We start from the raw sequence: 26,609 nt of genomic DNA on the forward strand, positions 1-26,609 counted from the left end.
ACAACACCACACACTAGTTAATCATTGTATGCAGTAATGTCACTTAGCTTGCACAAGTAATAATTACTAGCTAATAACGGGAAATGTTATGAACTTAATCATGAGTTTGGTTTAAAAGGAACTTAATCTGCCACAAATCTCGATTGATTAGAAGAGAAATCTGCCACGGATAATTAATTAGGAGCCCCTAAATGTTTGGGCAGTAGTCCCATGTCCATTGCAAACGTCCGTGTATTATAATAATAATAATCTGACCTAGAAAATGCAAAATATGAACTATTTTATTAACGTATAATTTTTTTCAGAAATTTATTATCAAAATATTATTTTTTAAATTTAAAACTAATTCTCCAAATATTACTTTTTTTATTAAGTAGCAATTAATTTATTATTTTATTTTTAATTATAATTCATTATAATAATAAAAAAATTAGCATATGAGTAATTAATTTTATAATAATAATATTTTAGTATTAAATTTCAAAAAATAATACATTATTTGTAGAAAACGAATAAAATCAGTCACCGTTTAAAGGATTTGGATTCTCTAAATTTTGAATTTCATTTTAGAGAGTAAAGTGTGATCTCTCACCATTTATTTCATAGATGGGACCAAAAATAAATATAAAAAAAATTATTTAAAAATAGAATATCATACTTTACCCTCTAAAATAAAAATTCAAAATTAAGAGGATCCAAATTCTCGTCTAAAATTGTGAAAAAAAAAAAATCAGTTCCAAAACCTATTTTGCACAAGTAATAAACAAGAGAGCTGAAACTTGTGGAAATGTAGTGATAAAGTTATAGCCATAGGTTTCAACTTGACTTTCGTAAAATAATGCGAATTATTATCTTGTTTAATTAATTGGGGTGCAAAAAGCAAATAAAAATAAAAATGTTATTCATACATTAGAATTAACTATTAAAATAAATTATTAATATATTTATGTATAAATATATATATATATATATATATATATATATTTTAATTTATTTTTAATGTGTATTTATATTTTAATAATAATTAATTTTGATTTTGATATATATATATATAATTAAAAAAAAAATATAGTGCGGTGATTAGAAGCACATGAGTGAACAAGTCAATCTTACAATAATTATCTTGAACCATTTCGTATACAATACTTCAGTAATAACTAAGTGTAAGAGTAGTTTATTATGGTTACATTATTACTCTTTCCTTTAAATATTTGATCATGTGCGTGATGCTATGATATTTTTAAGAGGGGAAAAGAGTCGCTCTCAACTGGCAACAGTGAAATAATGTATACAGTTAGGAGTGACAATAGATATGGTAGGGTAGGGTTTGCAGCTAACTCTAATTCTACTTGTGGATTGAGTTTTTTTATATAAATTCAATTTTATTCTACTCGCGGGTTGAAAATATCTTAATCCTAACCATATCCGCTCTTAACTCACGGGTATTCGATCTTATCCGCGGGTTACAAAAAAATATGCAACATTATTATATAACTTGATAATATTTAAAATAGAATTGACTTTTATGTAGAAAAAAAAAATTATCAATTAATGATCTTCTTTTAATGACTAAGGATCTTTTGTATTTAGTGAGAGGTCTTTGGTTCAACATCCACTTAAAACATATTTTTATATAAGTATATAACATATACATATATAGAATGCGGGTTTGTCGGGTAGGGTTGAGGTACAACCTGCATCCTACCCGACCCGCACGAGAACCCTACCCACACCATATCTTATATATATTTGCTGCGGATTGGATTGACAACCCTATTCAACTGGGTGGAGTCGGATTGGATACCCGCGGTAGGGTACATGTTGCCACCCCTATATACGGTAAATACTCGCATATAATTGTCTTTCGTGTGAAGTTAAAAATTGAAAGTTATTATATAATAATTTAATCAAATATATTAAATTATTTAATAATTTTTTATTAATAATTTTATATAAAAATAAATATATATAAATTTCCATCGCTATATATATCATGAAAAGATAAAGAAGTTCATCAAAACAAGAAGTTCATAAACGTAATGAATTACGAAATTTTATGGAGCGGACATGCATATCTTCTTTTTTGGGTTTGTGAAGTGTACAAAGACAGCCAGACATGGCTAAATAGGTAAATTCGAACAGTCTCCATGCATGAACTGAAAGTTTATTATTTTATTTTATTTATACTTTTATAGTAAAGATTCTGGTACTATTATCTATTTTATGTAAAGTTAATAATTAAAAAAATTAAATAATAATTTAATCAAATTTATTAAATTATTTAATAATTTTTAAATATTAATTTTATGTAAATTTTTTATCTTTATTTATTTATTTTAACTTTACAATAAGTGTTCTTAGTTCGTTCTTATTATTTAGGACAATTAATAAGATAATAATATTAGAAAAACAAAAAAAAAATTTAAATTGTTTGAACTATATTTTTTTTTCTTTCAAACATTAGTGATAAGCCAATAACATTTCAGTAGATAAGAAATTAATGGAAAATTCATTGTTATGTTTTTCTTGTCTTAACTAATTAAGAATAATAACCAATAGAGTTTGAGAGACAGATGCCATTACAGCATTGAGAACAATGGTTAAACCTCCCAAATAATAATTAATGATGCTATAATTGTTTTGCTCAGTGTATATATTCACTTCCACTAATTGAATATAAGCCTATAAGGTCCACTCGATCAACTTTTTTAAAGTGAATGAAGATGCCTAAAATAACAACCTGGTGTTTAATGTATCTTTTTGTGTGGGAGAATAAAATGGCAGTTGATTTAAAGCTATACGAATTTAGGTCATACTTCAATGGATTTTGGTGACCCTGCCTTGCCAGACTTGATTGTATGGTTCCCAAACCAACTCTTTAAACTTTAAACGCTCCACATCTAAATTCTTTTATAAATTAAAGTCAAATAAATAAATTATATTATATTATTTAATTTAATTAACTTTAATTTATAAAAAAATTTGGATATATAACATTTTTTAAGCCTTTATTTGCTCCATTCAAATGATCTCTATCAACATTATTGATACATATTGTTCATACTCTAGCCAAAAAACATAGTCAAACTCAAAATGAATAAAGATCTAACTAAAATATCCTATTTTTACTATATCTACCCGATTTTATAGAAGTCACGTGACAATAACAATTCAGCTTACTTATCTAAATAAGTAACTGACTCCTAAGATGTTTCTCATTTATTTAGAAGGGAGATCTCAATAACTTTCTTAAAAAAAGAATAGTTATCTACCATCAAAAGTGAAATTACACTAAAATGTGGTTATTTATTCTCCTATAAATACACTAATGATATCTTCAGATATATTCAAAACCCAATCAACTAAAAATCTGTTTAAACTCTTACTAACTTAAACATCAGAGTCTCTTGTATGTATCACCTCCTACGTCTTCACGAGAAATTCGGATGATGGCATTTCGTCACCAATAAAAGTCGTACACTGCCTACAAAGAGCTTGGACCTCACGTTTAGGCCAAAAGAGAGGATGAAGAGCAAGGATTTTTTTTGCCTGAATAAAAAGGAAAGAGGAGCGGTAAAGGTTATTTGCTTATTTTGTCAATATGGAATAATTAGAGTTACTGAAAATTATTCTAAACGTTTTTATCTTGGTAATATTCAATTTGTGAATGAAATATTCTGTTAATCTAAACGTTTTTGTTACAGTAAAGACTAAATTAAAAAAATAATATAAAAATTTAATTAAAAATTTGATGAAATAATTATAGAAATTAATAGAATAATTTGATGAAACTAAAGGAAAGAAAAAAATTCCGTATCAGGAAAAGTAAATAAGGTTCTTCAACCATATCTACATTTAAAAAAAAAAAAGATTATTTGAGATATGTTTTTGCATGACTTGTGATAAAAAAGGAACATATGCAAAAAATTCTTCAGTGTGCAGACAAGGATACAGTGGTTATTATTTCCACAATTAAAGTCACTAATTAAGATTGCAATCCAGCTAGCTGTATTATATTACTTTAAATATACATTATATATATGTAGTTTGGTCAAAATTGAAGAATACGATCCTTTCCATGTTTGTATAACTAAATAATAGTAATGAAGTAATCAATGGTGCATGTAATAAAATTTTGCAAATGTTGCTTAAGGGAAGAAAATGATAGCTAGAATCGTCTCTACTTTAATTTGTCGAGTACCACACTCCTTCAATATTATTTATATTATATAATGGAAGTTGGTGGTAACTGGTAATAGCTGCAGAAAGTTAAATGGATAAAGCTAATGCTACTAAATACTCATTAATCAGCTTCAATATATTGGGTAGTAGCTATTAGATAGCTGATTAATTTTGAAGATTTGTGTTGCTTTCTGTCGGTGGAGAAATTAAATTAAAATAAAAATAATATAGGAATAACAATACATTATACATATACATATTCAAAATCATGTTACGGGTAATGCCCTTCATCATCAATTATTCGTCCCTTTAATTTTTTCTTAATATCTCATTAATCTTGGCATGAATTTCTTCGTATATATTATAGTAGGAATAAAATATTATTATAATCTCCGCCCTCAGGGACGGACGTACTGGGGAAGTGGAGGTTTCAATCCATGTTCCAATTTTTTAAAAAAAAGATTAATACTAATAAGTTATTAAGTATAATTTAATTTTTAAAAAAATGTATTTAGTATTTAATTTAATATAAATAAAAATATAATCTAATTTAAATATTAATGATTTCTAATATTTAAAAAGTAAGTAACAATATTAAAAAATATAAAAAGATGTTATTAATAATATTTTTAAACTAAATAAATTTTTTTAAATTTTATAAAGTAGATTTTTTTTTTGTGAGTATCTTTCTTGATTCATTTGTTATTAATTCTTTATGTTTTAACTACTACAATTGCGAGATCTTTTTCAGCTATGAATGTTGTGAGGAATAATTCAGAAACAAAATGAAAGATGAATTTTTTGCTAATTGTCTTTTAATTATATTAAAAAGAAAATTGCTGAAAAATTTGACACAGATTCTATTATCGATAAATTTTATGATACAAAAAATCGACCACTTCGTTAATAAAAAAACATACATTTTTTTGTATTTTAAAATATATTCTCTATCGGTATATTTTTGTAATTACATTATATAATTTTTTGTATAATTTTTTAATATTATATATGTTATTGGCCTCCATAATAATATTTCTGGATCCGTCTATGTCCGTCCTAATATTTAAAAAGTTTTATTTTTATCTCAAATATGTTATTTTATTTTATTTTAATTTTTAATTAAAATTATCTTTTTTCCAAAAATATTTTTTATTATAAATTTTTAAATAACAATAAAAACTACAATTATAGTAGTCATAGTGATTATTATAATAATTTAAAAATAAAAATGATAGAATAATAATAAAAAAAAATAATAATAATAAAAGATATTTTTATAAAAAAATTAATTTAACCAGATAAATAAAATAAATAAAAATAATAGTTTAACTTATGGAAGTATAGCTAGTCAAAGAAGAATGGATGATGATGGTCTTAGGTTGATGGGGGAAAGAAAGGCATTGTCCGTACGCTTCCTAAAGTTTATAAATTGACAGGCTGGAGTTCATACTTCATATATACTGCTCCTTCCCCATGTCTTCTTCTTCGTGGATTAAACACACTAATTATTGTAAAAATTATTGGGATTTAGTTAACATGTGTGTTTAGGTAGCGTTTGTTTTGAGATATTAAGATATAGATTGAGGGACTAAAATTCAGTATTATATTTGTTGGTTTAGAGACTGGTATTAAAATTTCTGTCTCTATCCCTAAAATTTCAGTATTTCAGTATCTCCAAAAAGTAGGAACACATGAGACTAAAATTTTAGAAATGGAGACCGAAACTTTAATAACATTTTATACCTAAAATATCCTCATTTCAATTAATTAATTCTAATTTTACTTTTTGAATAAATTAAATTAGAGTTTTATTCTTGTTTTAATTTCTGTCTCTCACTTTGCACCAAACAGAATACTGAAATTTGTTTCAATATTTGTCTCTTAGTCTCTTTTCTCAGTCTTAGTCTTTTCGTTTCTGTCTCTCCACCAAACACTACCTAGAGTATCTCTAATATTAGTTTTAAATATAATTTTATTTTTTATTCTACAATATAATACATAAATATTTATGAAATTATTTGTTATAAAATAGTGATTTGAAATTAAAAGTGAAATTTGTTCTTTTAATATTTAGTATTAATTTAATTATAATTTTATATTATTTTTAATTATTTCATCAACATAATTATATGAGTGACAAAATTTTATTAATTTTTTATTAAGGTGATACTGTATCTTTAAAATGATATCAATTTTATTTTATCAATCAATTTTAATATAAATTTTAATTTTAAATTAATTTACTTTTTAAAAGTATCAAAAGTGATATTTAAAAATATTTTATTAGAAATATTTTTAAGATATATAATAAATTTATTATTAGTGAACTGTTTAAAATTTTTTCAATAAATATAAAATAAAAATATTAAAAACTTATTTTTTTAAATATTTTTACAAAAATAAAATTTATAATTTTAATATATATTTTTAACATACAAAATACTAAAATAGATAAAATCCTGTATATATTTCGCGCGGCAGTTAACAATGTTGCAACAGCAGAGTAATTGATCCAAGATGTTTAACGACTTTAAAGCGATATCTACTTGAGTACCTTACTTGATTTCGTATATTTATGTTATGCATCATATCATCTCTACATTGTACATGTTTAACTAATAATTAATCGTTAATAAATACTCATGTTCAACAAACATACCAACAATGTGGGGGTCACTCTATGTCTCAATCTATCATCGATCATATATAAAAATTATTTTCTTAGTTAAAAACATTACATCATTTTTGTTATTTATTTTTTGTGCTGTGTGGGGTAAGGCACACAGCTAAATTCACAATGATGGTGGGAGAGTAAGTCCATGTCACATTATTGAGGGTGCAAAGTTGGCTTTGTAATGAACCTCAGAGCACAAAGAAAGATGAGGGACCATAATTTGGGCCACCATATTTGTTTGTATTGATTGGTGATTATTGAAGATGGTGTATGCATGGTAGTATGTACTTTGCTCAAACTACCAAATAGGCGAAAGTTGCAACCGCTTTATATAGCTATTTCTCTAAAATCTGCATGCAACTCACCATTGTGAAAATTCATATCACTTGCTTTCTCTTATCCGATTAAAATTTTTAAAAAATAATTTTAAAATATAATCATATTAAGTATATATTAGAATTAGTCATTATGTATTTATGTATAAATACATACATTATTTAACTTATTTTTAATATGTATTTTATATTTTGACATATATTTTATATTAATAGCTAATTTTTATATGCAAATATAGCATTTTTATTTGTCATATGCAAAAAATATATTAAAGATATAATTATTTATATTTTTTTATTAGTTTAAATTAAAAAAAAAGTGATTTTACAGTATAAAAATAAACATAAACTAATGCATGGAAAATATGAGTAACACTAATATTTTATAGTCCACAGCAAGTTTTGTGATTTGTAGTCATCAATTAGTCATCATTAATATTTTTAATGATATAAAATTATATCTAATAGTGTGCAATTATTTACTTTTCTTTTGTTGGTTAAGTGTTGGCCAAATTTTAATAAAAATATTAATCTCTTAAACTTTCTCATAAAAAGTATTATATATACATAAAAAATTAATTACTAAATTAATTAGTAATTACCATGTATTCTTACGTAAATAAATCTGCCTTTTAAACATGTCAGGGTTTTTGGTCATAAAAGCTTTAACAAGTGCCCTAAATACAAATATTTTTAATTGAATTTCGAAGTTTAAATCGGCGAAACACCCACTTGAATTGCGGCATCCTATTTTAATTTGTGAAATTAACATTTTTGTTTTGGACATGACTTCTCTTTTTTTAGATCTTGTAAAAAATCTTTATAGATCTTTGTTGGTGGGTTGTAATTTGTAAACCATAGATTTTGCATCAGTGTGCCGGAAAAAAGGGCTTTACAAAATTATTAAAAACGGATCGCAATCCAGCGGCGGTCAAAAAGTCAAGAGTCAAATCATTCAAGTATTTAATCTCCAAAGTCACCGCACCTATTCGGCTCAATTTTTTGGGCATATAAATTTTAAGATTTGGATCCTTTAAAGTTTGAATTTCACTTTAGAAAGTAAAGTGTGATTTTTTATTTTTAAATAATTTTTTTTCATATTTATTTTTGATTTTACCTATAAAATTAATGGTGAAAGATCACACTTTACTCTTTAAAGTAAAATTTAAAATTTAGAGGATCCAAATTCTAAATTTTATGTCTGTTGCCAATGAGTCATAGCTCACACGGCATTCCGCCCCCTCTCCATCTCAAAAGTCTCGGGTTTGAGTCCTACTAGCTACAACCGAAAAGAAGAAAATTGGTAAGTATGTGAGGAGTGTGTGGGTGTGTATTGTGTACTTAGGATTGTGGATTGTCCAATCTACCGACAAAAAAAAAAATTAAGAACACAAATTAGATAGTCCGATTTGTGTGAGAGGAAAAATTGGAGAGTCCGATTTGTATTTTTAAATTTTTTTATTTTAAAAATAAAAATTGGATTGTCCGATTTTAATATTAATTTTTTTTAATTGTCTAAAACACAAATCGGACGGTCCAATTTGCTCTTGACACCACAATTACGTAAAACATCCATACACTTCATAACTACGTTCTACACCACTTTTCCTTCCATATCTAAATTAAAAAATGCACCTATTCATCTAACAAGCATCAACCTTTTTTTTCTTTTTTGTCATTAGCCATATTAGCATTGCACCAAAACTTACAAATAAATTGTGGGTCAACATTTCTATTCTTAATTTGGACTAAATCATGATATTTTGAACGAACAACACACACATCCATTTCCGTAGCTGGAAAAAGGATGAAGAGTTGAATAATAATATCAAATGGGATATGTGAGAAAATATTCAATTTGATATCTAAAATTATACTTGAGTTTTAATTTAGTCTTTAAAATTTTAATTGTTTCAATTTAGTCTTTAAATTTTTTAATTGACTCTGTGACGAAAATCACCGCAAAGACTAATATGATTAAATTTAAAAAAATTAGAAACTAAATTGAAGCAATTAAAATTTTAAAAATTAAACTGATACTCGAGTATAATTTTAGGGATCAAATTGAACATTTTCTCCAGATATGCAAAGTAAACTATAGGGTCCATATAATAATAGATAAGATAAAAAGACGATAAAAGGAGAAGGCATAACATAACATAACACGTTCGGAGACCACTTCTCACATGCTACAAAGACGAGAGAACCAACTTGAAGGGACGGATAAGTCTTATTATGCATATATGCTGATCATTGTTATTGGTGTGGCATATATTATATATGCTATGTAGTGTAACTATAATGGTTGGCCCAATGGCATTGGAATTCAATCCAATAATAATAATGCTATGTTCATAGTTATATACCCTAGCTAGTATCTTTACCGCTTATTTCAGTTCCAACAATCAGAAGGGAAATAAAGCTCTGCTGTCAACTTGCTATACAAACTAAAAAGTTAGATACTTTTATGCTTCTATATTATCCCTTTCCCTCTATGTGGGCATGCATGGACCTTATCTTACAACTTCATTCCATGCACCTTTCCTTTCATGTTAATTCTATTCCCTTAATTACAATCACATCATCTAGTTAATTATTCACGTGAAACAAAATTGAATTAAATTAACGTGATTGCTATGGTGTCTAAAAAATGGTATTTAATTTATTAAAAAATGTTAGAAATTAATATTTAATTTAAAAAATAAATTAAATAAAAATTAGATATTATAAAATTAGCCTTAAATTAAAATAAAAGTAATTAAGTAAGGTCATTTTCTATGAGTATAAAATGAGTATGATCATTACATACTAAAACACATCAAATAGAAAATAATCTAATATTATTTTTTGTTTTGTTCAGATTCCATCTTGTGTATGGAGTAACTCATTGGTTACAACGAATTAGTTCTTAGTTTGTTCGACAAGATACTGTAAAAAAAAAAAGTTGATATCATTTTTCTTTTTGGCACCCCATTCTCTTCTTCCCGACAAAGTGAGCTATACTTTGAATTATTAATGATTTTGCATTAACTCTTCCCCGTTCAAATATGTGACACCTGATAAGTTGAATACGTACACCAAAAAAGTTGAATATGTACATAGCATTAAATAGGGCACATTACATTTAGATTTAAAAAAAGAAAAAGAATTTTATAGCTTCAAATTTAGTTGTTATGAAATTAAAAGAAAAACAAATGAAAATATACACTTTGCTTTCAATAAACAAAAGCTTAACAAGCACACTCATAATATTCCATTAGAAAATAATAACTTGCAAAAGATCAATTTAGCACACATTTCATCATTATACATAGCAATAGAGACTTTTTTTTTTTTTTTTCTGGAAATGATCTAAAAACTTCAGGGACCTTTTTAATGGAACAAAAAGTGCAAGAGCTGTACCACTATAAGTTGCTTTCAATATAATGCTTCATTGAAAGATCAAATTGCATTCGGATTTCGGACCACTTCACTTTGATTTTGGGAAACCTTTTCCTCATTTTTTTTTGGGGTCATAGTTAACAGATTTTTTTAAACAAATAAATATTTTTATATTTTGGTCAGAACTCAGAAGCAAGGAAAAATGGAAGCATGCCGTTCGTTTCTTTTTGTAAACAGAGTAAGTATGAGATTGGGCTTCTAAGTTTCATACGGCCCCAGTCCAATAATGCAACTTGGAGTATGACAAAAGAATAGCCCAACATGCTTGCCATCACTTTGATAGTCACTCACAATATTTTGGGCCTTTATAGTTGGATTAGGCCACACGGATTATTGAGAGGCCCAAATGAATGAATGAAATGAGCGAGAAGGATACGCCACGTATAGGAGAATATGTGCCTGGGTCCTAGTAATCTGATAGTGAGAGATAAGAAGAGAAGGAAAACATAGGAAGAAGTTAAGTAGAGACGCGTGGTGGGTGATTGAAGGAAGCAGCAAAAACGAATAAAATAAGAAACACAATGGGACAAATGGTAGTGGGTTCACCGTTCACATGTGGGTGGAAAATTGGGTATGGTTGGGAACAGTAGCCAAATTGCATCCATCAAAAGAGAAGGAAGCCTACCCTCACGCAGATGAGGCTTCGTATTGATAGAAAATTTGAGTCCAAGGACTCCTTTTAGTGTGTGTGAGTACGAGAGCCTGTAGCGTAATTAAAAAAAAGAACTTTGTATCCCTGACCAAATCAAATATTTTTTATAAGGAGCTAAGTCAGTTTAGTTTTCTGCTTTTGCTGTCCCTTGTCACTCACATGACATCTGGGCCCAATCAACGTGAATTCACTACCGTTCTTTTGATCAACAAATCACACATTAAAGAGGTGTTTAACTTTGTCTGTGTTTAACCAATTGGTAATTACATGTTTTGGGATTGGAAATCGCACTATTTACAAATTCCAGAGAAGCACAGATACCTTGAGCGATAGAATATTCTTGCACTAAGTAGACCGCAACGACCATCTTCCTTCTATTATCACCACCTCGTCCACCCCGAGAACGCCACGTCATCACAGGAAATCTCGTAGGCGTCCTACGTGGAAGAACAAGTGTACATGCAGGCTTCCAGAGAATTTCCCAACTGTCTCCAAATCCCAACCGTTCAAAACCCCTTTCTAAATCACAGTTACCCTCCAAACGGATACTCTCTTTTCTCTTTCTAGTTTCCGTGTTCGTCTCGTTCGTCTTCGTCCTCGTAAAGCATATTCTGCATTCTCCCAAAGAACAAAAAAAAAAAAAAAAGGGGAATTATTGGGGTTTAATTGTGGTAGAGGTTTAGGTTTGGGAGGAGGTTGAGGTTCGGGTTCATGGCGACCCAGCGGCAACCTTCCACCTCGTCGAACGCGTTTTCGTTCCTCTCCAAGGGTTGGAGGGAGGTTCGTGACTCGGCCGACGCGGATCTTAGGCTTATGAGGGACCGAGCAAACTCGTTCAAGAATCTAGCCACGTCGTTTGACAGGGAGCTCGAGAATTTCTTCAACTCCGCGCCGCCTCCCTTCGCCGTGCCGGCCATGCGCACCGCCGGGCCCCTTCCCCCGCCGGCCGAGATCGATTTCGTGAAGAAGCTGCAGCCGAAGCTCAAGGAGATTCGGAGGGCGTACTCTTCCCCTGAATTCAGCAAGAAGGTTCTGGAGAAGTGGCGCCCCAGGGCAACGATTCGGATTGACCTTTCTGCGATTCGAAACGCCATCGTTTCGGAGGTGGAGGAGGAAGACGAAGATAGCGATACTACTGTGGGGTTTGAGAGGGGGAAGAGGGGGCGGAGGTTGAGCTTGAAGGAGTTTTGGGGCGAGTGGGTTGGGGAGGCTGAAGGTGAGGGTAGTGGTGGTGGTGATTGGGAACCAATTCGAGCTTTGAAGAGCAGGTTCAAGGACTTTGAGAAGCGTAGTTCCTCCTCTGAGATTTTCGATGGCTTCAAGAACAGTGAATTTCTCGAGAAAGTCAAGTCCAGCCTGGTATGCTTCCTTCTCTTTCCTCTTTTTCTGCAACTTCAATACTGTTAATTTATGCTCTTTATTCTGTTCTTTTCTTTGTTTAGTTAAATTTCAGCTTGAATTGCAAGTAGGTTCCACTTTTGTTCTTTCTATTTTCACACTTACTATTTTTAGGAACTGGCTGTTGTTTAGCTTTTTCACAATTTCTATATGCACCTCTCTTTTTTTTTTCATCGGGGTTTTTTGTTCATGGGGTACAGATATTCATATAATCCTTTGTCTGAGAGTAGTTTTTGCAAGAAGAATTCGATAGAGGGTCTGTCGACTTTCTAATTTATGTCTTTATGTGTGTATTCATCAAAGCAGCTATTCTACTGAAAATTATCTGTAGTGTTAGATTAATTTTACTGTTAGAAGGAGGATTATTTCTTGTTATTATCCATTCGCATGCAATTAGTGAGTTCAATGCGTCTGTTGACTGGGATGGAGTGGATATTGTGATTTTTCTTTTTCTTAGTCCTTTTTAGTTTTTTGTAAATAACATGTCAAGTGTATATACATGTGAATGTCATTAACTAACTTCCTCAGAGTTGGATTTTGCTCATTTGAACATCAATTTGATGACTGTTTCATTCTAAGGACTATTTTCTTCTTTTGTTGCAGAAATCAATGCGCTGGGATCATCAAGACTCAAAGGTTTGTGACTACTTGCGTTTAATTTCTTTTGTTTATATAAATGTTGATGTTAAATATTGTGCAACTTTGTGGAAGGATATTAGAAAATCCTGTAACTGGAAACTGGGAAGTTCTACCTTTCCTTGCATATATAGGAATGTAGGATACCTCATAGAATACACTAGCTCATGTTCCCAAACCCATTATTCCTTGGATTTTTTTTAGTTGTGTCCAAAAATGTCTCTTATGTTTATGGGCATAAAGTTTTCAGCTGGTATCGTATTCATGTGAGGGGGGCTATCTTTAATTGAGACATCATTACACCATTAGGATTTGTTGTGAAAAGATTAAATAAATAAAAGAGGTGCAAAACGAAATAGGGGATGAGAAACTCAAGCATGATAAAAATGCTATCTTCAAATAGTTGTTTTCATGATAAGGGTGTCATTGTCATTCTTCTCCTTGTGTTATAATTATTAACTTTTTCTCTGTACTGGTTCTTTTATGTTCATCTGTTGCAGGAAGTGCCACCATTGGACGTACCAGAACTTCTGGCCTACTTCGTTAAACAATCTGGGCCATTTTTGGATCAACTTGGAGTTAGAAGAGGTACATGATTCTACTATTTTGTATGTGATTTTGCCATGCTTTCTCACTTTATACATCATATGTGGATTGTTGGTATGTATCTTATTTTGATAAGTGATACCTTTTAGCAACATCCTCTCTTGTACTTGAAAGTGTTTTTCAGTCTCATAATTGTTTTAATTATTCAATCACCAAGTCAGATTTCCTTCCTTTCTTAAGTCTTCAACAATTATATAAGTTTTTTTAGTCTCGGAATAATAGAACCGGAAGGAAAGAATCTGCAGAAGTTGTTAAATGTCCTCCTTCAGCACTTGGTGTAGAACTTTATAGTGGGAAATTGGATGTATGGAATAAATCATATGCACTGTTTCCTGATATATTTCAACTGCAATAATTCTCCCACCCCCCCCCCCCCTCTTCCGCCTTTTTCTTTTTGGCATTCATCTTGCTAAGCTGTATCACAGTGTTATTCTTGTTGTGTGGTTGGCAAGCCAGAAGGTGTCAGCTTCTGATATAATTGTTAGCTGCTTCGTTGCTTAATTATTCAACAATGTGAATTAGCATAGTCACTCATTTGGTGCAACTTTCTAACAAGGGGCGTGTACTTGGTGAGTAGATGGAGACCATACTCAAGGACACTAAAAAACCACAATTAACTTTGTTTAGAAGTAATTTCAGAAGGTTGCATACCAGTTTGTAACCCTAATATAATGTAGGAAACATACTTTTCAAGTGACATCAATCATGTTAGATCCAGATGATTATTTAATTAGTTATTTGTCAATGATTTGATTTCTCAAAATCATTTAGTATTACTGTACAGAACCACTATCAAGTTGAAAACGTAGATCCACTTACCATGGATATAAAATTTCGTTAATCCATACTGTTTCTACTACGAAACTCCATTTTCCTCCATTAAAATTAAAATACTTTGTCACATGATTTTGTAAATGAAAATATATATTGCTTGATTACATTCTTTTAGTTACTTAAATGTTGTAATATTTTGGGGCCAGATCAATGTTGCATGGGTAGGCAGAATTATATGTTTGCTTTATTGGTTATAGTGTTCTAGCTCTAGAAACTAAGATATATCAAATATGTTATTTTGCTATGGTATGTTTGATCTTATCTGCCACTTAATTTTGATGATTTGTCCAAATATGATTGCATTTCAGACATATGTGACAAGATAGTGGAAAGCTTGTATAGCAAACGCAAGAACCAACTTCTGTTTCAGTCTCTTTCTGGGGATGAATCTTCTGTTCTTGAGAATGGAAACATAAATGACGAGTTGGATTTGCGAATAGCAAGTGTCCTTCAGAGCACAGGTCACCGGTATGATGGTGGATTGTGGACAGACCGTGGAAAACCATTGGACAATGAAAGACATGTTGCAATAGTCACAACTGCTAGTCTTCCTTGGATGACTGGAACAGCTGTAAATCCACTGTTTCGAGCCGCATATTTATCACAATCTGCAAAGCAGAAAGTTACTTTGCTGGTTCCTTGGCTTTGTAAATCAGATCAAGAACTTGTTTATCCCAGCAATCTCACTTTTTCTTCACCAGAAGAGCAAGAAGTTTATATACGTAGCTGGCTTGAGGAAAGGATTGGTTTTCGGCCAGACTTCAAAATTTCTTTTTATCCTGGGAAGGTAACATTTTCATCAAGTTAGTTTTCTATCAGATTTTGTATTATTACTGTCAATTCTTACAATTCTTACACTTCCTACTTGTGCATAGTTTTCAAAAGCAAGACGAAGTATTATTCCTGCCGGAGATACTTCTCAATTTATACCATCCAGGGATGCCGATATTGCTATCTTGGAAGAACCGGAACATTTGAATTGGTATCATCATGGTAAGCGTTGGACAGACAAATTCAACCATGTTGTTGGTGTTGTCCATACAAATTATTTAGAATATATCAAGAGGGAGAAAAATGGAGCGCTCCAAGCTTTCTTTGTAAAACACATAAACAACTGGGTTGCCAGAGCGTACTGCAACAAGGTATAATACTTTTCATCCAGTTAGACTGGATAAACTTTGATGATAACTAGAAATAATTTTGGCATTTCTCATGATGAACTTGTTAGTATCAAGAGAGAATTAAACTAAACCTAAGGAACCAAATTATGTTATATTCAGGTTCTTCGTCTCTCAGCTGCCACTCAGGATATGCCCAAGTCTATAATTTGCAATGTTCATGGCGTGAATCCCAAGTTCTTAAAAATTGGAGAAAAGATTGCTGCAGAAAGGGAGCTAGGGCAAAAAGCCTTTACAAAAGGAGCATATTTCTTGGGAAAGATGGTATGGGCGAAGGGATATAAGGAGTTGATAGATTTATTGGCAAAACATAAGACTGACCTTGATGGCTTCAAGTTGGATGTATTTGGAAATGGTGAGGATGCTACTGAAGTGCAGAGTGCAGCTAGAAGGTTAAGCTTGAACCTCAACTTCCAGAGAGGAAGAGACCATGCAGATGACACTCTTCATGGGTAAGAATTATTTGAAAATTGTGATTCATTTAATAATAAGTTAACTGGAAAGCTGAATGTTATGTGAATTTCTGAATTAAATGGGGCGAATAATAACTTTTTAGTTGCATCTGTTGCAACATGGACATGAGATATATTTTATCTTTTCCATCATCATGCTTCATGCAAGCAGATGCTGATAGCGAACTTGCTTTTATGAAATCGGTTCTTCTTTGACACTTTATTTACTTTCTTGAAGGTACAAAGTGTTCATAAATCCAAGCATTAGCGATGTGCTATGCACTGCTACGGCTGAGGCACTTGCCATGGGGAAATTTGTAGTTTGTGCGGATCATCCGTCAAACGAGTTCTTCAGGTCATTCCCCAACTGTTTGACTTACAAGACATCAGAAGACTTCGTTGCAAAAGTAAAAGAAGCATTGGAAAATGAGCCTCATCCTCTGACACCTGAGCAAAGATATCAACTTTCTTGGGAGGCTGCTACTCATAGATTTATGGAATATTCTGAGCTTGACAAAATCCTGAACAAGGAAAAGGATGGGGCAAACTCAAGTACAGATAAGAGAATGATGGCTAAGTCCATGTCACTGCCTAATCTGTCGGCTGCAGTAGATGGTGGCTTAGCATTCGCTCACTACTGTCTCACAGGAAATGAATTCCTGAGATTATGTACCGGAGCAATACCTGGGACACGCGACTATGACAAGCAGCATTGTAAAGACCTGAATCTCTTGCCTCCACAGGTAGAAAATCCTATCTATGGCTGGTGAATAAACTGGCTAGTTCGAATTTGAGGAGGAGGAGGAGGAGGAATATTAGAGACGCTAGATTATGATAAGCAGTACTGTAAAAAAGGGTTCATATCTCTTGGCTGTAGGTAGAAAATTTTATGAATGTCTGGTCAATAGGTTTAGTAGCTTGAATCTGTAGTTTCTGTTTGTTTGTAATTAGAAGCCTGTAAGTCTTGGGTCCTTAATTTTGTAACTTATTTGTTTTTTTCTTTTTTGTTAAGTGATGTAGTTCATTACAAACAAATAATATGTAGAATGCTAATCTATGTTTGTACTTTGCACCATGAAATGGCAAGAAGAACGTCTCCCACGTAATACGAAGTAAAATGTTACGACTCAGATTCACGAATATGAAACTGGTCTTATAGCTTTTGAGGATTTGAGAAGGAACAAGGATTTGTTGTTCCTTTTTTTTTTTTTTTGGTAAACTTTATGATGTTATGTTCAGGCCATGGAAGTATGGAACAAGGATAAAAATCTCAACTATTCAATGATTTTTAATTTTTTATTTTTTAATGTAATTGAAAATTTCTTTACGCGATTGGAGCTGAAAGTAAATCAATGATAATCAAGCTGGAGTCTACTAGTCTAGGATATCTAGCCCAGGCAAATTCACAGGCTACCATTTAGTCATTATTTACAATAACTTTTTTTAATTATTATTATCTGATGAGAACAAGTCCGTTAATTAATTTGTTCCTTTAGCTAATTAACTTTTGACCAGTGACCAGCAAGATATTCTTTGTGAAATGTCAAGTTGACATCTTATATTATATTATATACCATCTGAGCAAATCATGACTAATGCACATAACATACTCTCAGAAATTAAAAAAGAGACTTCATTTTTGCCGATGGCTAAGTACATACATTGAAGTTATTATGCATGCCAATGACAAAGTTACCTTTATGTATATATACATTAAAAAAAAAAAAAAAACTTTCACATCCCACCATTAAATAGCGTGCGGTGCACGTGCATGCAAAGTATATTTATTATTTATTTTCTTTTTCAAAATCAAACATATTAAAATACTCATTCTTCTAAGTTCTAAGAGAGAGGGAATAATAAATAATGACTGCTCAATTAATTTTATGGTGCATGCATGTGGTTCCCATTGGTCAAGTCTAACTAACAATTTAGGTTAATTTCCTTCAAGATAACTTCTTCCACCTTGGTATGGTTCGTATCAGGTATGTACTGGAATCCTCTAATACTTTATGGTTGGGACTAATAATCTGTTATTATTATTATTATTTGCCCATACTTGCTTCTGCTACTCTGTACTAGTAAGTGTTTCTGTACAGAAATAAACGCATGCACTACTTTTTTTAGCAGTCTCTTTAGTTTTTACTCTTATTAGCTAGAGGGATGGCAACTAATCAAAGTTGGTGATCTATGTGTGTTTATAGAAACATATTTTGTCCAATAAATTATAGAAACTGAAGCATTCATCCATATAGAGACAGCGTGTGTACCTGTTAAAGACACTTCAATGTTCAATTATATTAGTGTGTATTCGAATGTGTTTATGTGAAGTTGATGGTGGAGAACTTTTAAATTTAATTTAGTCAAATCTATTAAATCAATCAACGGTTTTCTACGTAAAGACAAATGCATGTGAATTTTCTCCTAATAATAATAATACGAATCAAATGTTATGTATAATTTGTTGTAGGGCTGTCAAAATGGGCTAAACCCATTGGGCCAGCCCGTTTACCCGTTTAAATGGGCGGGTTTTGTCTCTAAAATTAAGCCCGTTTAAATTTTGTACTAAACGGGTTGAACCCGATTAACCCGAAAAAAATGACGGGTTAAACGGGCTAGTCCGCGGGCTAAACGGGTGGCCCGTTTATTTTTTTTTACATTTTTTTAAAAGAGTTGCACTTTTAGCTAATATTTCACCCGATCCGACCCATCAATTAAAAAATATTATTTTTTAATGGTTTTTGGCCTAAAAATAATATTTTTTGTCAAAAATATTTTTAAAAAAATAAAATAAAATGATAAATGGAATGACCCGTTTAACTCATTGAACTGATGACTATAAACAGTCCGGACTAAAAAATTCTGGCCCGCGAATAAATCGGACTTAAACGGGCCAACCCGTTTAACCCACGGGCTTAACGGACCGGATCTAAATGGGCCGGGCTAGCCCGTTTGACAGCCCTAATTTGTTGTAGTGTCTACATACATGCATATATAAGGATACAATGGATTGGTTATTCACTCGCCTATATATAGTTATATACTGAACCCTACTAGATGGTCATGCTCATGCTCTTGCAAGCTAGCATAAAGAGAATCATTAAAACTGTGAAAAGAAACTGCCAAAGTCAACATTGTCTCTTTGATTTCCGATTTCTAGCAAATTATATGAGGGGGGGAAAGGGGTCAAAAGCTGTACTGAACTTGGAGCATCTTTTCCGAATATACTTTTGGGAAATTCATGCATTTAATTACCTTTTCTTATTATATTAATGTTTTTAAGGTTTCCACGTCGTTTTTTAAGATCCAAGTGATTTAGTAACAGGAGAATGTTCGGCTTTTGACATGTCTTTAGCTCTTGTATTATTCTATTCCCTGCGCTGCTTGTCTCTGTTATTGGAAGACAGAACACAATAATGTACTACACTACTACTACTCTACTAGCACTTTTTTATTTTTATTCTTTTTTACGCATAATAAGGCAAAATCACAATGGCCATGTAAATTGTAAAATCCACTAGTCATGAGATCAAGATATGTTATCATCTATACACTAAAAAATAGATGCTTATTACAACCAATTCACTTTAAAGTGATAAAGAAGAGTTTAACATATTAGTCAAAAAGAACAAATTAAAAATGACCAAAATAATTAATAAGCAATGCTAAGGAGGAGTCAGCACATTTTGTGATTTATAGTCATCATTAGTATTTTAAGGAAAAGTCTAGAGGGCCAGCAATTTTTATATTTTGTGGCCAGCACTTAACCATCAAAAGAAAAGTGAGTGATCTCCTACCATTAGATGTAATCTCACACCATTAAAAAGATTATTGATGGCTAATTGATGGTTACAAAACACAAAAATTACTGACCCTCCTCGTATTTTAATAGTATGAGATTACATCTAATAGTGTGAAATTATACATTCTTTTCTTTATAATTAAATGTTGACTAAATTTTAATGAAAATACAGGTCCGTGAGACTTTCTCATAATTAATAGATTGAGTTTAGTAAATATACAAGGATGATTGTAATGTTCCAAAAACATTTCTCTCTAACTTTGGCCATATATACCCAATTTAGCTAAGCATCTAAAACAGCATCGATTTTTTTTTTTTTTGGTATGCTGTTAAATTAACATACTTGCATCATTAATTAATTCGTACGTACATTTATCATACATATTCGTATTCTGTCCAACGTACGTAACTCCATACGGTTCTTAATTAGTGGATCTCCTTTAAGGCTTTAACTCGCAAATATACTTTTGTTCCCTTTTACCCTTTCATTTTCCCCACCCTTTTTCTCAACTTGTTTCAACTTCTTGATTTGATGCACTTTTGTTTGTGACTTTTTAATGAAAAATATTGTCAAATGGCACAAAACAAATACATAAACAAAAGTCTTCTCATACAACATGAAAAGCAAAGCACTAAAATGTGGCTGAGATCATAGCCAGCCATTAGCTGCTGCTTCTTCTTTTTCTTGTTCAATAAAAAATGCCAAGTAAACAAATTATTTTTGTAAGTAAATCTAATGAAGTCTTTTTTTTTTAATATGTTTTTTTCTTTTTCTTCAACTAAATTTTTGGTTATCAACAAGTTATTGGACTAATTTAATTATCAAAATGACTTAGTCATATATAACATCACTGCTCTTTTAACCGTATACTTTAATTTAGTTAATTAAACTAAACAAAAAATGATGGTAGGTTGCTATAACCCAATACAACAAAACACACCATTAAAATTAAGAATAAGGATAGAAAATTCATTTTTAATTAATTAATATTAGTCAATTTTTTATTATAATTTTTTTTTTTTAGAAAATTTAGTATTTAGGATTATGATTTAGCAGTTAAAATACAAATTTAAAATTTAGAATTTAAAAATTAAAAAAAATCTAAAAGTTAGCTAATATATATTAATTGAAAAAAGTCGAATTTTAGTGGGGCTAAAAAATTAACATAAAAACAGCAAAAAAGAAGAAATCTACAAATAAAAGGGGAAGAATATGAAAATCCTCTTCCCCTTGATACAATAAGCATTATATATTACAAGGGTAAAATTTTTCGTTGGATGCTATTCACTCAAGTAGTTAATTAATGACATACAATTATATTTACAACTGCACAAGAGTTTGATTGTGCATTTTCTGCACAAGATTTTGGTGGTGCATTTTCTACTTTTTCAGGTGATTCAGAACTTATTATGTCATGGATATTTATTTCAATTTGGTCAATATTATTCTTATTATTATTATTATTGTTATTATTATTATTAGCAATGTCCACCACAAGAGGGTTTACCATGCCACGGTGGAGTAGGTGCGGTGGCTGCTTCTCCGGCGAGACATTTGATTCAACATTCTTGAAATGCGCTAAATTAGAAAGCTCGGAAGCCGAATCATAAACCTTTTCAACTGTCTTAGTGATTTCTTCTAGTATTGATGCAATGGTGGCGACTGGGATTATAGCTCTGAGTTGAGCATCCTCTAGTGAAATTGTTTCCAGTGCAACTTTGAGTAATTTAGTGGCAGTTTTAGAATTTTCTATGTGGCATTTAGCGGCGGAAGGAGCCGTCATTGTTTTCATTGATGAAGATATTGCCTTCAGTGCCTTGCTTGATTCTGAACTCATTATTTTGCATGGTTCTTCAAATTTACACTTTAATTCCATACATTCCTGAAATATATTCAACCAATTAGTTAGCTTCTAGCATTTTTGCTACTAAAAATTAAAAAAGAAAAATAACAATTTATTATTACTTGGATTTCAGGGTTAAGATAGGTGTTGAGAGTTTCAATTTTGTAAGCACATTCTCTAGCAAGTGCACCAAGCTTCAAGTACTGCTTCCATGGATGACGAAGACGAAAACCGCCATGTCCAGGCTCCCACCTGGCCAAATTCCCCTGTGGAATATTTGATCACAATAATGTTGAATGAAAAGAAAAAGAAAAAGAATATTTCATGCTCACCAAGGACTCTTCAGATGCTTTAGAACCAAGAACACTTTTATATCCTTGAAGAGATGACTTAGATTTTTGTTTGTCTTGTATGCAGTGAAAATATTCTGCTTGAAATCCTTCAAGGTAATTGGCAAGCTTTTGTATGTTGGAAGCAACCAAGTTATGAAGCTCTTGACCCGCCCAAACTGGACAAACCAATATTGAGACAACCATGCAAGTGGCTCCACCAATCAAGATTGTTAAGAGTCTCTGCTCAGCAAGCTCCAATATCTCATTCACTCTGAATCCTGACACTGTTACTAAACTGAACGTCAATATAAATATCACCACTCCATAGTCATATCTTGCCTTGATTCTTGGGAAAAATCTCAAGAACGTTGCCCCTGCCGCTGCAATAATACCATTCATGCAAATAAACCCACAATTAGTCACCAAAAAAAAAAAAAAAAAAACCCACAATTAGTATTATGCTATCATCAACTAACCATTTCTTTTATATATATAGGTGGAAACTCAGGTGCAGTCGACTTCACGTGAAATTGATAATTGAAAGCTGTTAGATGATTTGACTAATTTGACTAAATTTTCATTTAACCACTATCACATATTAACTTCACATAAAATTAACTACACCTAAGTTTTCACTATGGTCGTATATATAATTATTGTTACCTAGAATGAAAAGAAGGGCTCCAAGGGCAATGGGTTCTCCCTTTTTTCCAAAAGCAGTAGCTAAATGCTGAGCTCCAACCCCTAAAGCACCGGCTAATAGTGTGGCACATCCTCTATTTAGACCCTTGCTTAGAGTTCCACCTTCATACACCAACCAAACATATAGTCATATTATTCTTAATAAGATAAATGTTAGGTGATTAATATATTATTTGAACTAACACTAGTCTGTTAAGATACTTACCTACGGTGAATTCGAAGACTACAACGACGGTAAGAACCGCCCACATTCCGGCAACTCCGAAACCGTCATAAAGAGGCCTTGAGTAGTAGAACAATGAGACCAAAGTGAGAGCGAGTCCCACTTTTAACGAGTGAATCACTCGTCTAGGGTCATCTTTCCCGGTCTTCTTAATGCTTTTTGCAACATTCATAACGTTGGATTTGAAGAATCCACCACTCTCCATGGCAATGTGCAAAGAAACAAATTAATGTGTGTATGAAGTGGTGCAAATGAAAGCTTGAGGAACAAATGATATTTATAGGACATGATTTTAATGCAACTATACAAAACTTTAATTTTTTTATTATTAATTTGTGATTGCAGTCTTTTTGTTGTGACGAAAAATAATAAATATTTAAAGTAATTAAGTACAAAATGCCCATGACGTGAGTTTTAGGAACTCATCTCATCAATAACCAAAATAATAATAATAACATGTTCCAAACAAATTAAAACACTGGTGCTTGAGAGATGACATACATGGAAAGGATCTGTACCTTAACCTAGGAATAATTTAGTTCTAAAAGTTAAACTCTTTAGTACCTAGTGTTCAGGCATAAGAAAGGTAAAATAAATAAATAAATAAATAAACAAGTTAAGTTATTGCTAGCACATTTACTTTAGTCACTGTCGCCCCCTCAATCGCTGTATCCCACCTTCTTTTATTTTTCTTTGATTCATTAAGTCGCATCCATTTCGACTTGTATTTTTTTCTCACCTTCTTTTAGGTAACTGAACTTTTCTTTTAGTGTGCTGTTTTTTCATGCTAAATATAATGTTTTACATATTGGTTATTTTTGTGTGACAATATTCAACTATTTTTGTATTTAATACTGCTAGCTACCATGGTAGCATAATTCGTTACTGATTGTTAAAAAAAATTAATTATGTAAAGACAAAATGTCATTCACATTTTTTATAATAAAAATATTTTTTAATTATAAAAATATAAAATATCATTGATATTTTGTGGTCTTAAAAAAATCAAATATTTAAAATAGATAAAACATTATTGTCGAATTACAAAAATCACAAACGATATGACAGTTTGAGTTATTTTTTGGAAATTCACCCCCTAACTAGTAGCCCAATATAAAAAAAATGCAATTTTTTCATTCTCAAATGAAATATCAGTATAAGTTTTTTCGTGTAATACTTCTTATAACCACAATTGTCTTTTGTAACTATTTTCTCGTTTCTTATTTTCTTTCTTTTTTTTTTTATTTTTAGTTTTTCAAGAGCAAGATGTGGTTTTATAAAATGATATAAAAAAAAATTGTGATTAAAAAGATTATACATATATAAAATTATTTAGTTGAAAAATATATGATGAATCAATATGTATAAATATATATAAATACATATAGAGAATTATTAAAATTGAAATTGAGATTTAGTGAATCTAACTCAATTTTAAAAGTCAGTTCATAAAATGAGAAATGTCTTACATTTATAAAATATTTAAAAATTTTATTTTTAAATTGTAATACACTATTTCACATCAATAAATAGTATAAAACTTAAATATTTATAAGTAGGTGATCCATCATCAATAATAGATTCAGTAAATTCTGATACTATGAGTAGGTCTAACTTAATTAACTCTAAAAGTTAAATCATGAAATAAAAAACTAAGAATGTCTAAAATTTATATAACACTTATATTAAACTATTTTAAAACTTTATCCTGGAGATATGTAAAAATTATAAATAATTTTGTTATATACATAGCATTTTGTTTTGATAAATAATTCTACAATATTAATGTTTCGCACAATTGGGTCGAAAACCCATTTAAACACTCAATAATACTCGTATTATATATATAAATTAATTTTCATTCAGTTGTATTTCTCAATGAAAGGGGTGGAGAAAAGATAACCTCAGTCTCCAGTTAGTTAGTAATTGTTATATCATCAGTTAATGCTTATTCTATTTTGTTAATTAGATTTAGTTAGCTGTTAGTTATATAAGTTGATACAATAATCAGAGACGTACATACAGAAGAGGCCTTCGCCCTTCTGGCTTTTTAAAAAAAAAATAGTAATAATAACAGTAAATTATTAAGTATAATTTAATTTTTTTTATAAATATATTTAGTATTTAGTTTAATATAAATAAAAATTTAATTTAATTTAAATATTAATGATGTTTAATATTTAAAAATAAATAATAATATTAAAAAAAATTTAAAAATATTATTACAAATGATAATATTATGAAATTGCTTATTTTAAGTTCAATTTTAAATCCAAAGATAATTATAAATTTTTTAATATTGACAAAGTATGTGAATTAGTAGAATGATTTTATTCAGATTATTTCAGTGACTAAGAAAAATTTTACATTAGAATGCAAACTCAATATTATAAATTTGATGTTTCTTGAATTAACTAACTGGTGCACAATTTCTGAATTATATTAAAGATTAACGAAAATAAAAAAAGTCTTTAACGTATCTTTTGATTGATCGTTTGATTTGTTTGATATTAATTTTTTCTGTTACAACTGAGAGATCTTTTTCATTTATAAATATTGTGAGAATAAATTCAAAAATAAAATAAAAAATAAATTTTTTATTATTTGTTATTTGATTTACATTAAAAAAATACTAAAAAATTTGATACAAATTCTATTATTAATAAATTTTATGATATAAAAAATAAATATATATCACTTCTTTAATAAAAATAATACATACATATTTTTTATATTTTAATATATATTTTTTATCGATTTTTTATAATATATTTTATATTATATAATTTATTTATATATATATATATATATATATATATATTTTAATATTATATATATTATTGACCCATAATAATATTTTTAGATTTGTGCGTGGATACAATAGCTTTGCATTAATATATACTTTAATTTAGATATGCATCACAGTATAACATTATAATGTTCTAGGAATCATTCTAATCAATATACAAATTAAAACTTCACTCACTACTCGATCTCATTCTATTTCAGTAAAAATCTTCACTCTCATCCTTTTGCCTCTGCCGATAATTCCAATACCTTTCATGGTATGATGACAACTTATGAGAAGAATGCTTCATTTAGATCGATGTTGCATCTATTAAAAATTAAATCTACTTAACTTATCTTAAAAATTAGTTTAATAGATAAAGATTGTCTTACAATTATAAAGGCTATTAAATTTTTATTTTTAAACGATATGAAATTTAGTTTGATACACCTTTTTACGCTTAGAACTGGACGACAAAAATTTAGAGCGTAAAATTTGAAAATGTCCTAGATTTTTGTGTGGTGAGAGAC

General features: G+C 30.1%; 2 protein-coding genes and 1 long non-coding RNA gene across 3 annotated transcripts; 1 reads left to right on the plus strand and 2 right to left on the minus strand.

Moving 5' to 3' along the window:
• Positions 1–10,620: 10,620 nt before the first annotated feature.
• LOC140182510 (uncharacterized) lies at positions 10,621–11,506 on the minus strand. Its single transcript, XR_011878237.1, has 2 exons — positions 11,179–11,506; positions 10,621–11,046 (listed from the first exon to the last, which is right to left on the minus strand). It is a non-coding gene; the product is annotated as an uncharacterized lncRNA (long non-coding RNA).
• LOC112784067 (digalactosyldiacylglycerol synthase 1, chloroplastic) lies at positions 11,270–17,528 on the plus strand. The gene is made up of 7 exons (XM_025827178.3): positions 11,270–12,643; positions 13,286–13,318; positions 13,819–13,906; positions 15,067–15,545; positions 15,634–15,900; positions 16,039–16,388; positions 16,627–17,528. Exons 1-7 carry the CDS (start codon positions 11,996–11,998, stop codon positions 17,156–17,158), a joined length of 2,397 nt encoding a protein of 798 aa, XP_025682963.1. The 5' UTR covers positions 11,270–11,995; the 3' UTR covers positions 17,159–17,528.
• A 3,854-nt stretch (positions 17,529–21,382) lies between these two features.
• Positions 21,383–23,553, minus strand: LOC112786848 (aluminum-activated malate transporter 8). Its single transcript, XM_025830220.3, has 5 exons — positions 23,274–23,553; positions 23,030–23,170; positions 22,367–22,746; positions 22,157–22,300; positions 21,383–22,073 (listed from the first exon to the last, which is right to left on the minus strand). Exons 1-5 carry the CDS (start codon positions 23,494–23,496, stop codon positions 21,492–21,494), a joined length of 1,470 nt encoding a protein of 489 aa, XP_025686005.1. The 5' UTR covers positions 23,497–23,553; the 3' UTR covers positions 21,383–21,491.
• Positions 23,554–26,609: the final 3,056 nt, after the last annotated feature.

Source organism: Arachis hypogaea, chromosome 20 (assembly GCF_003086295.3).
Source record: "Arachis hypogaea cultivar Tifrunner chromosome 20, arahy.Tifrunner.gnm2.J5K5, whole genome shotgun sequence".
Classification (NCBI taxonomy): Eukaryota; Viridiplantae; Streptophyta; class Magnoliopsida; order Fabales; family Fabaceae; genus Arachis; species Arachis hypogaea.